The 12,631-nt window shown below is 33.3% G+C and overlaps 1 protein-coding gene and 1 long non-coding RNA gene across 2 annotated transcripts; one reads left to right on the forward strand and one right to left on the reverse strand.

Moving 5' to 3' along the window:
• LOC117691913 (alpha-crystallin A chain-like) lies at nt 1-1,207 on the forward strand. The gene has a single exon (XM_034478830.2). The coding sequence runs from the start codon at nt 77-79 to the stop codon at nt 788-790; it is 714 nt and encodes a 237-aa protein (XP_034334721.2). The 5' UTR covers nt 1-76; the 3' UTR covers nt 791-1,207.
• Nucleotides 1,208-4,665: 3,458 nt separating this feature from the next.
• Nucleotides 4,666-10,935, reverse strand: LOC117691290 (uncharacterized). The gene is made up of 5 exons (XR_010709292.1): nt 10,588-10,935; nt 8,891-9,053; nt 7,136-7,221; nt 6,066-6,161; nt 4,666-5,313 (listed from the first exon to the last, which is right to left on the reverse strand). It is a non-coding gene; the product is annotated as an uncharacterized lncRNA (long non-coding RNA).
• Between the last annotated feature and the right edge of the window lie 1,696 nt (nt 10,936-12,631).

Consider the following 12,631-nt stretch of genomic DNA (forward strand, 5'->3'; position numbering starts at 1 on the left):
ACACCATTCGTTGATATTGCTATACATACGCACATCCAAACCAAGCGGACGAAAGCGAAAATTGAACGAGGCTACAATGGCTTTGATTCCTATTTACTACGACTACCGGCCAGTTTCCCCCTTCTACCCAACGGCCGCCACGCCCCTCCGGGACATGCTATCGTACATGCTGAATGATGAATTGATGTCGTCTCGCAGACCAGTTAACGTGTCCGGGAAATGGAGCCACGCAATTCAGCTGGAAAACTTCAAACCCGAGGAAGTCAAAGTCACGGTAGATGACGGGTGCGTTCGTATTCACGCCCATCACGCCGTGGGGAACGACGAAAATGGCGAGGTGCGTGAAGTCAAGAGATGCGTTAAAATTCCCGAGGGAGTTGACGGAAGTAAGGTGAATTGCAGGTTCGTGAATGACAATACTTATCTCGTAGAGGCGCCACTTCTGCGAAATGAGGACGACGTGGAAACTGAGCTAAAAATTGAGAGCGTCCCCGCCATTACGGACGGCAAGAAAGAAGACATGCAACTGGTTGAGAGTTCGAAACCGTTTGAGACCAAACTGGACCTGTCTGTGTTTGAGCCTGACCACATTACCGTCAAACGGCGAGGGAATGTGGTGTCCGTGTCTGCTGACCACTCACGTGAGGAGGGCGGGGTCAAGGTGTCTCGTTCATTCAGGAGGGAGTTTACCGTACCCCAGGGTGTGGACTACAAGAATATCAAGTGTGTCCGTGACCCCAAGGGCCATGTCGCCATTATGGCCCCCAAGACCCCCGAGTCCAAGAAATAAACGGATTTCCACAAATCCCTAAACCACATGGTATTGACTAAAGACAAGAAGCTTACGCTTGTAATGTAAACTAACCATCAGCATAAAGTGTTGCTCCTCTTTTGCAGTTTAAAACTGCTATGTATCTAATTATTTACCTTATATACCAGTATATTGTGTTGATGTTCCGTACCTTCAGTCTTTTTGTATATTGCCTTTCCGTCGATTGTGCTTGTGTTTTATATGTAAATGCTTGAGATTAAACAGGTCTGTGTACAATTTTATATATAATATTCCATGTGAAAAAGTGACGCAGTGCTGTAATATGTCATAATGCACTATAATTAAGTAGATCTGTGATTTTCTATACCAAAGCATACATGTTCATATTTGTTAATAATTGTTCAGATCCCGATAATAAAATGTTAGAGATTTCCATCGTGACTCTTTTTATAAATATAAATTTATGCTAAAAAGTTGAGCATGTAATATCTGTGCTAGAATACTGTGCACTTCTAAACTCCGGCATGCAGTTCTATTTCCCTACATTCGCGAATTTGTAGTGTTCACGGATCGAGGGGTCGAATCCCTCCCTCAGAAAACCTTTTACATTTACAGCGAAATTACAGAAGTTGGCCTTGACCCCCCCCCCCCCCCTCAAATTAAAACGCAAATATTACAATGGATCCCTCCACCCCCCCCCCCCCCTCGTTAAATGTTCTGGATCCACGCATCTCTCTCTCTCTCTCTCTCTCTCTCTCTCTCTCTCTCTCTCTCTCTCTGGGGTAGGGGTGACAAAACTTCAAAATTAAGGGATCCAACCCTACACTGCACGAAAAGTCGCGTTTAATTTCACCTTAAATGCAATTTAAACGTTACGATTATTTAAAATTTAAGTATGTAGTATTACATATTGTGTGCCCGAAAACGTTTAAAAATAATTAGCATTTAATATGAGTTTACTGGATTCCGTAAAAGAACAAATTTAATAATGTCGGAAAAATTGTAAACTTACTCATACGTACAGATTTAAGTGTTCCGTAAACTAACATTATACCTCTTGTATATAAAACGTATAATTTTCATTAAACATGCTCAAAAAATTAAGTTTAATGGATATATTAAATTTGTTTGGTTAATAAAATTTAATGTTGAATTTTAATTCATTATTTGTTCTCGTTTAATTTACATTTTACATTATAAAACTTACAAAAATTAAATTATATACGGATATCTTAAACTTCCTAAAACATTCATATAAACGCTTTTATCAACTTACATTATACCTCTTGTTTATGCGACGATAATATTTTGATTAAACCTGCCAATATAAACTAGAATTGTATATATTTTACGTCATTATTATTTTCGTTTAATTAAATAATTATACCACCGCATACATCTTTATATAACTTCAAACATCCAGTTGTATTCTTTGAAATTGTTTTTGCTATCATTTTTGGAAATTAAAATCACACACAAGTCCACTTAAGATTCGATTTTATTGCATGTTAAAGTCTCAATGATGTAAAAAAATAAATACATGTATTCTTACAGAGCAAAACATTTCAAAGTTTTAAGCATAAAAGTTACAATTTAGAAAATTACAATATATACGTACGTCATGATCAGATACATATGGAATGGATGCCAATACAATTGCTGATATAGTTCTTAAAAAACACTTAGGTAAAATGTCCAAATTTGGAATTGTGAAATGCACATTTGACTTAAGCAAATGCAGGCTAATACACATTAAATGGAAATAATGGAATCTATATGGACTAGTAGGGGAAAAAAACACAACTGAAACAGACCCATCAAAATTGCTGCATGGTCTGCAAATAACAAATTCTAGCTTAACTTGCGTATTTTCATATACAACATAAATTACAACACAAAGTCAGTTTTTCTATATAATGCATGTGGATAAAGAAAAGCAATTGTTGAAAGTTGACAATACTGAAGTAATCAAAGTTTTTTACTTATTTACTGGTCACTAAAATACATACACTCGCACACACAAATTCTCTTTCCTAGTACATGTATTTTGAAAATAGCATGTTTTCATAGAAACATACATACTACATACATACTCTATAGTTCATAACTGCAAATAGATAAGAGTTTCCATGAAAACCACTTCAGAGAAGATATATATTAACAATCATAATATATGTAATAGCGTTGAAAAAAACCCTATATATTTATATATATGATGCATACAAATACCAAATTATACTAAATTGAATGAACAAATTGTTCAATAATAGGATGTACATGTGCATCTCTAATCTCTAATTTAAACACTTCATGTGATTTTTAAAAAAATTCCTTAGGTTTTACATTATAATATTGAAAATTTATTATACAGAAAAGAAAAATACATTTCTAAGGACCAGACTATTCAGTTAACATTTTGGAACATATATAAAGTAATTTTAATTTACACAAACTTCCAATGCAAACAATAATTGATTATCAAAATTTGGCGAAATGGTAAATTTAAATCATGGAAATTCAATAAAATTCTTCTAGTCTATCCTAATAAGGTCTGGAATAAGATCAAGCATATGCATGTTCAAAATTTAAAAAAAGTTATGACACTATAAAAATTCAACTCAATCTTACTTATCATAAAAAGAAAACAGTTTCCCCAATATTTTACTCAGAAGTGTCTTATCAAGTCTTGTTTATTTCTTGCATCTGTAAGAAACTGACAGGGAAGCCTCACTCGCCCACAAGCAAGAGCAAAAGGATCGGTCTGAGACACCACCTTTCTCTTACTTGGGTATCAAGATCTGCAACTTACTGCCAGCAAAGCCCTTTCAAAATACTCTTTCATTGTCTCCTGCTTAAAATTCACTTTCAATAAAAATTCTTCTAGTCTATCCTATTAAGGTCTGAAATAAGACCTGGCATATGCATGTACAGAATGTAAAATATAGTTATGCCACTATAAATATTCAACTCAATCTTACTTATCATAAAAAGAAAACAGTTCCCCATTATTTTACTCAGAAATGTCTTATCAAGTCTTGTTTGTTTATTCCTTGCATCTGTAAGAAACTGACAGGGAAGCCTCACTCGCCCACAAGCAAGAGCAAAAGGATCGGTCAGAGACACCACCTTTCTCTTACTTGGGTATCAAGATCTGCAACTTACTGCCAGCAAAGCCCTTTCAAAATACTCTTGCATTGTCTCCTGTATATTTTTAACAACAAATTTTGTTCACTATAGAGCTAATTAATTATATAAGTGAAACTTGTACAAATATGTAGATTAAAATAACTTGAGATAAAAATTGTATTTTTTCCGTAAATTCTCTAGTCTACGCCCAAGTTTCAGGAACAAGCTCTGAAAGATATACATACAAAAAGTCCTGTATAACTGCCTAGATGTCCATAAAAACTACTCTCTACTCAATAAATAATCAAAAATCTAGTCTTTAACTCTTTACTTAGAACAAAAGAAACAAATTATGATAAAATATTCATTAAAATAACCACTTTATAACACTCATATATGTGTTTAGTTTATAATTTGATCTATGATTTTAAACTTATACAAGCCTTTGACAGGGAAGCCTCACTCGCCCACAAGCAAGAGCAAAAGTATCGGTCAGAGACGCCACCTTTCTCTTACTTGGGTATCAAGATCTGCAACTAACTGCCAACAGAGCTCCCTTTAAAATAAATAACTTCCTATTGTCTTCAGTTCTATTATGCTATAGAGATGTATGCACTAATTACTGGAAATAAACTTAAACATATTTGTAAATAAATTGAGATAAAAAAAGTATGACTTGGTTACATGCCAATATGACAAAAATTGAAAATCATAATGGCCAAATTTAATCAACATTAAAAAAATACACAATGAATATTCTTTTATATAACAGTATGAGTTACACAAGTAATATCAGATCCTGTATTTAAAAAAATACCCAGCATATTTTTAGGTTCATCATACTACAACAATACATCAAGCTATTTTGCAATGATTTTACAGTCATATCACATATTGAGCTTTGCAGTTCTCAAGAAGTGTTAAACAACTCTTTAAAAATTGTCCATGGGACGGAGTTAACAATTTTATACAATCAACAAATTGAATGTATATGTCAAAATGCTTGCATATCAGTAAAACCATATAATAACTTTCAGCTCAGGTGAGCTAATTATACACGACAGTTGCAACTCTTTCAAAAATCTCAAATGGCCCATTTCTGTTCATTTGATGTATGTCCTGGTTTGTCTCTAGATGATTCATTGTTGGTCCTTATACGTCTTATACTTTGCCTTTTTGAATATTTGGATTTCAGAGCAGAACTTTTGGTGTCCAATTAAACATTCGTCAGAGCGCCACTTTAGAGATGTGATTTCATATATTGTGTCATCTTCCCAATCATTTTCATATTTTGATGACATCATCAAGTACTCGACAAGAAATACAGGTTCTACTTGTTTCTTTTTCTCCTCATCCCAGGAGGTCTTTTGTTTAAATACAGCCTGACAGCCTGTCTATAGTATAACTTCCATTTTCTACAACATATATACACACATAAATACACGTTTATACAAACATATTGTCTTTAAAAAGCCAACATTGTAAAATGTTCAGGCTTTTCTTTTAAATTCCTCAGACAATTTATTTAAGCATTAAATCATTGTTTTTTGAAAGAGGAGTAACAGGCGTTTGTGCATCATGAAAATTTGTCTGCACACACTATTGCAGTTATGAGACTATATATTTAAAAAAAATATATTTGTGAGAGATATTTGTGAAACACAATTGTCCCCTTCTTCCTTGGAGACCTCTACAAAGAAATGAACGAAAAAGCAAATAATTGGGATTTTCCCATATCCAAGGGACATAACTCTGTCAAAAATTGCTCAATTAGACTCTAAATCAAACTTGACCAAAATATTATTATGATGAATCTGTGTGTCAAATTTCATATCAATAGGAGCAACCTCTGCGTTAAAGGAAATTGTTGGTGGACCGGCCGATCAACAACAGCAATGTAGTATTCCCTCCCTTGTCTGAAGGGGGCATAATAACAAGTATTTACATTTCTGTTAATTCTTGCCTTATCTGCAAATGCGATTTATACATCAAAACTCCTTATTAATCTTAAAAGGTAAGTTAAATCAATAGAACAGTCACTGTATATAATACAGCATAAATTAGAACTTCAATACAAGTTCATGATTTTGGCAGTTGTAAACAGGGACATTTGAACATATGTATGGTCTAGACTCGCAAAACATGCAGTGCATATAATTGGGCATACCCTTGTTTCCTTTGATACAGATCCATTCCTTTCTTGAAAGAATCGACTCTCTCCTTCCTTTATCTTGCATAGACAGGAAATATCTGTTTATTGCATCTAAAATATAACATTGCAACAAAAATTAGAATATTATTTGTAAAGTTTTATTTAAATACAAGAGCGCGGGATCTGACAAACACAGGGTTCGACACTAACTGTTTGATGCATTAGTCCAGCCGGACTAGTGCCTGTTCATTTTAACTAGTCCGCAGGCAATTTTATGTGCCCGTCAGAAATAAATTAAAAAGCATTACCGTATTTGCCTTATATATAGTATGGAGTTTTTAAATAGCATTTGTAAGAAAGGGGTGCATAATATACACTATAATGTTTTTCTTACAGGTGTTGCACATGTTTAGTTGTATTGTGCTATGCAGTACATAGCAATGAGCTGCGTATTCACTATCTCTGTGTACTAGGTGTATGCCGCCATTACAAATGTTATAAATAGATCTATGCAAATTAGATCCAGGCTATGAGCTACCTTGTTCTTTTCATTGTCTAAGTTCTTTAAAAATCTGTTTAAAATAATAAGCAATTATTCACAAATTATTTAACGTAAAACAATTCATTTAAATTAAACAACTCACAGGAGATTCGTTTCACCTATATTTTTTAAAAACACATAAGCGTCCCTTTCGAAGCTGTTGTTGTGAACACGTGCACTTGTAACCTATTAATTTTCTCGGACATCCCCTTACGACAAAGAAATAATCAAGTCACCCATAATATCCTGCATACCTCTGTTGTTTTGCTCGGTAACTCTATAATCACTGCAATGTATCGTATGCTAGATAATAAAAATACAGTCAGGGTTTTCCATTAAAATGTCGACAATCACACATTGTTAATTTACACATTTATTAAGCAAAACTTTTTATTAGTTTGACCGGACTGACTAGACAGAAATTTTGTTAATCCGCATGAAAATCTATTAGTCTGTGACTAGCTGACTAAGGTTAGTGTCGAACCCTGCAAACAAAAATTTTTATTGGTGTGGTCTAAGTTATTAATTCTTTAAAAAGTTTTACTTCAATATTTGGTTCCCATCATCAGATTTCATTTTTCACTACAATCCTAGAGAAATTCCATGGGAGTATCCATCATGCACAGCAATCTGAAAGTATGCATTCACAAAATATCATACCAAGGCCATACAATTATATAGTTGCTGATATTGAGATAACTCCTCTCAGTACGCTCCACATGTACATTACAGTATAAGCCTGTATAATACAATTAACAAAAATTTTAGATGTGTACAAATGATTGAATATATATTAATATACAAGCCAATCACAACATTTATGCTTATCAAATATATGTATGTTATGTCTCAGCAATATTACATTCAAACATGCAAAAAAAAAAAATCAGTAAGGTATACAGAACATCATGAGTTTTAGGTGTGGAAATCAGGTGTACAACAAAAATGAAAGGCTTTATCACCCAATTCTTTTATTTATTTTAGCCAAAGCTTTGTAAACACGATACATTGCAACTTAATGAAAACATGAATAAGGGCTTACAATTTATTGAATCTGTCTATGTATTACCACATGTCCAAAGTGATTTCATTATGTTTAAAATGAACGCTGAACAATTTACAAATTACTTTCGTCTTGTATTCACTACTTTTCATAAACAAGTAATTCGAAAGTTTTCCACACTCCAGATTTAGCTTCGATTTGACAACTTTACGAGGTTTTCTGCCATCTTCAGGGCTCGACATTAACGCTTGTCCGCTTGTCCGGTACCAGTTTAAAAAATATGCGGACAAGTGAATATTGCTGGCCACTTGTCCGACTGGACAAGTGCATTTTTTATAGTAAGAAGTCTCCAACATTTAAAAAAAAAAGAAAGTTTTGTGATAAGTTTATCTGTAGTCTCGTTATAAGTTTATTGATTAGTTATTTTGAATTTCGATCCCGACATCAAATTGCAATGCAATTGAGTTACTCTTGATCGGGATTGAAGTTCACTAATTTCAAACAACTTTCAAGGTGTGGATCTTAGTTCTTACAAAGTACCAAACACATATGTTAAGAAAAAGAAAGGAAGAAAAGGTAGCAAAGATAAAGGATTATGGAAAGAAATGTAACTTATTTTAGGTTTCATTCATCATTGATAGACTATGATGGCATTCCATGTTTAGTTTAAAAAACAGCTGAGAAATCAATATAACAGTTACATGTATTTTTAAACCTGATGCTAAATTTAAGATGTCTTGTAATTTGCCATGACAAAGCTACAGCTGACAAATCATGTTTAATGTTATATAGAACAAATACATGTACATAATTATAGGAAAGACACTTTAAGTTTCCATTTAAAAAGTCAGGTTATTAATTATAGCTAGAGTATTAATCAATAAATGATTTTATTTTAGTAATAGAGTACTGTAGTTCTCAAGTTGACAATATTTGATCTTTAATATTGAAATTTTTTCGGACAAGTGAAGTTGAAGTTCGGACAAGTAAATGTTTTGGTCACTTGTCCGAATGGACAAGTAGGAAAAAAAGTTAATGTAGAGCCCTGATCTTTGTACTTTCATATTAGGCGCGCGGACTTAAAATAGCTGGTATATGAAGCTCGGATATTTTATGAAAATAAAAAAAAAGTTCGCTACGGTATCGTTGTTTTAATGGTAAATGTATCGATCCAAATATTGTCAAAGTATATACCATGATGCACTGGTGTATTGTCCCATCCCTATATTTTTTTGCGGTTATATGTTAAAATATAGCAAATCAGACCAATATTTTATTGACATCAAATATACTTACATGTTCTTGGCTGGGTACACATATTTTAACTTTCTTATTTCCTTTCTTTTGCGATGGATTACTTTCAGAGAGTATTTAGCGATGATTTCCTTCTGCCCCTCCAAGATTTTTTCCTGCTGAAACTCAATCTTTCTCAACTTGAAAAGTGGCCACAATGCTGGTCCTATTCATCAAAATAGTGAAAATAAATCAAAATACAGGCATTGAAGAGTTATTCTAGGCCTCTAAGGGGAATCAAGTCAAGTCGTACCCAAACCGACTCGTATACCCAAGCCGACTCTTAATCAATAGGTCACAGATTGTGACTATAATGGGTAACTACACTCTGTCCCTCGTTCACTTTTTCTTGATATTTTGATAATCATAAATACCTATGTGCTCAAATTATGTTCATCCTCAAAATAGATATGAAATATCTTCAGATTATCTGTTTTGAAACACCCCTTTGGCTTTTGCCCCTTCAGATCTCAATATACAACTCAAAATAATCTATGGGGATTTTTCATTGCACCAGCCATGAAATAGCCTGGATAACGAAAAATTGTGCAAGGTATATATTCCAAGTGATTTCCAGATGGTGAAAAGATGCAGACATTTCCTATTATAAAATTCCGTAAGAAATTTATTTACCTTCCTGTGAACTTTTATGAGTGAAAAATGATGTGTCATTGAATGGAGATATCTTGGATATATTTTCCATTTCATCGATTTCAACTGTACTTCTATTTGAGTGTAGGTGTATTTTTTATAAAAAATCATCAAAAAGTGATGGAAGCAATAACTTGGGACAAATTATAATCAACATTGATTAAATTTGAAACTTGTGTGTTTAATCATTGCCCCCCCCCCCCTCCATTCTCGAGTTATTTTTTTATCATTTATTTTTAACTATATGTTGATTTATGCTACATTTAAAAAACACAATTAACGCAAAAGCTATGTAGAAATAAAATATATACCCCTGGTATAAAAAGCAAAGAATTTGCAATGTCAGCAGACACCATCTTGTTAAATGTGACACCTCGCTAGGAAATCCTTAAATTATTTATACTTGTTTCTATCATATCGCTGGTTCTATGGTATCGCGGTATTTCTGTTTACTTATAGTAGCACGCGCTGAAATTGACATTTGACGTCGGAATATTTTTAGACATTGAAAACAGACACGTTAAACATTACTGAGGTATATAAACTCACATAACATTAGTTTCTGGAAATATTTTCGTATTGATAGATTTTTTAACAAAATAATATAACTACCGCGATATCATAGGATGGGCTCATAACTGAAAAAGGACTGACCGGCTGGAAATGATGGTCTCTTTAATTTCATAAGGTGTCAAATGGTGAAAAATAACTTGTGAATATGGGGGTTGGGAGTCCCGTCCCCAAGCATCTGTGAGTACAAATACTTATACCGGTAGATAATATGGTAATTTGATAATATGACATACCCAACAATATTTATTTAAATGAATATCAATATCAAAAAGTTATGACTGTGGGCATAATCATGTAATTTGAAGTTATTTTCCACTTGGACTATCCGACTATTTGATTACAAATCAGTTTGGTTACGAGTTGACTGTACTTCTTACAAGGGAAATAATCATGTTCACAAGGGGAAGTAACTATAAAATTACAAGAGCATGTGTTAATGGGACGCTTGTTTATCGATACCGTAATCACCACCATACCTATTAAGCAACTGGTACTACTGGCCGGCGAACCTATCTCCAAGGTGCTGTTACATGTAAGAACAGAAGTTGAGGCAAAGGACTGACGTTGTGGGACTGTTTCGCCATCTTGTTTCTCACGAGCGCTCTACCTGCTTGACATGGTGGTGACTTTTTCTTCCCTTTCGGCACTTGACAATAGTCTTGACAATGGATGTTTTCCTAAAGATTTCGTCGATGTACGAATCTGATGATTCATCCGTCCAAGAGCACTAAATTCTGATAGATCTACTTCGCTACTTCACTCGAATCCGACATGTTATCTCCATCGCAGCTTGGCGGGTTCAGAATCCTCTCGATTTTTGATTGGCTTAACGAGGCCGGGTCTAATTTGTTCTGCCCTAGATTTTTGGATGAAACTTTTTACATGAATTTCTACTGATATAATTATTATTTTAAGATTAAAAAATAAGACATTTACCACACCGTTTGTTTAGGGGGTCATCTCAAAGTTTGTTAATCTTTAACATAGGACCCTATGGGATTTTGCTTGAAATGTATCAATTTTGCAAATTTTTTACATTTTTTCAAAACTTCTGCCCTAGGGATTTCTTTTTCTGTTCTACATATTAAAGTTATTGCTAAAGGGCATCAAATGGTCAAATAAAAAAAACCTTTTACCTCCCGGTTTGTTCCAGGGGTCTTATCAAAGTTGATTTTTGTATGCCCAATTTCCCAGATTCGTCAGATAATGGCTATTTTTTATATGACAAAGGCGAAAAAGGTGGTCTATATAGTATTATTAAAACATTCAGACATATTTAAGTAAAAAAAAAAATATATAACTTCACATATAAAGGGTCATTAATATAAAATACATGGTTACTGTATGAAATGTATGAATTAAGCTATATTTAGGCGGGTTAAGAAAACGTGACAGAGGGCTAGGCTTGCTGAACCCTCTTCACGTTTTCGACCAATAGCTTATACTTCGAGACATTTATGTTTATTCCACAATATAACATTATTTTTACGCATCAGACGAGATATTTTCAACAATTTTCGCTGAATATCTACAGTTGAAACTATCACGCCATGGCGTCAACTAAGCAAGAAGATGACGTCACAATACAAATGAAACGCTGCGCGAAAGCGTGCGTACTCGTTCTGTACTCGGCCTCGTTAATTTGATTCGCATGCGCGTAGAGGTTAAACAAACTCTCTCTCTCTCTCTCTCTCTCTCTCTCTCTCTCTCTCTCTCTCTCTCTCTCTCTCTCTCTCTCTCTCTCTCATCCTGAATCAATTGTTATAGTCAAATATTTTTTATTTGCTTTGTGAGTTGTTTTTTTTTTTTTTACTACAAATCAAATATTTCCTTGAAGTGATTAATTTAGTGGATTTTTTTCTCGTTCCAAACCCCTTCCACGCCAAGTTCAGAGCTGCAGCATATAATAATATTGGATGCTTTATAATATTTTGTCTGTTTGTATCAGTGTATAAACAATATTTTATTCTAAATGAAAGATGTATTAATGGCACATTAATTATCACGTATATTTAATGCAAATCAAACTTAGTTAAACTTCAAGTATAAGCAAATTTACATATAAAGATCAAACTAAAATTATCATAGTTATATATTTTTTCTATTAAACTTTATTATTCTTTTTTGTATATTGTATCTAATCTACTTATACGTGTCTGAAAAAATAATCATTAGGATGTTTTGTGTTTACCGTCTCGAACCCCTCCCATGATTAAATCAGAACATAATATCACTGACAGATACTTTGATACATATAGACGATTTTGTGTATTTGCAATAATGAGTACGTAAACAACATTTTATTTTGTATAAAATAACATATTATTGACACATCAATTATCATATATATTTCCTGAATACCAGAAACATTATTAAACTTTATGTATAAATGTATTTACGTATGAATGTCAATTTTCTTCAACGAAACGTATAATTTTTTCTATTAAACTACATTATTCTTGTTGTATATCGCATTAAATCTAATTATACTTTATTATAAAATCCAATCAAGTAAATGAC

This window comes from Magallana gigas, chromosome 9 (assembly GCF_963853765.1).
Source record: "Magallana gigas chromosome 9, xbMagGiga1.1, whole genome shotgun sequence".
NCBI lineage: Eukaryota > Metazoa > Mollusca > Bivalvia > Ostreida > Ostreidae > Magallana > Magallana gigas.

Bases quoted from the DNA above. Each gene is read 5' to 3' on its own strand.
- LOC117691913 (XM_034478830.2), top strand. From the start codon at position 77: ATGGCTTTGATTCCTATTTACTACGACTACCGGCCAGTTTCCCCCTTC.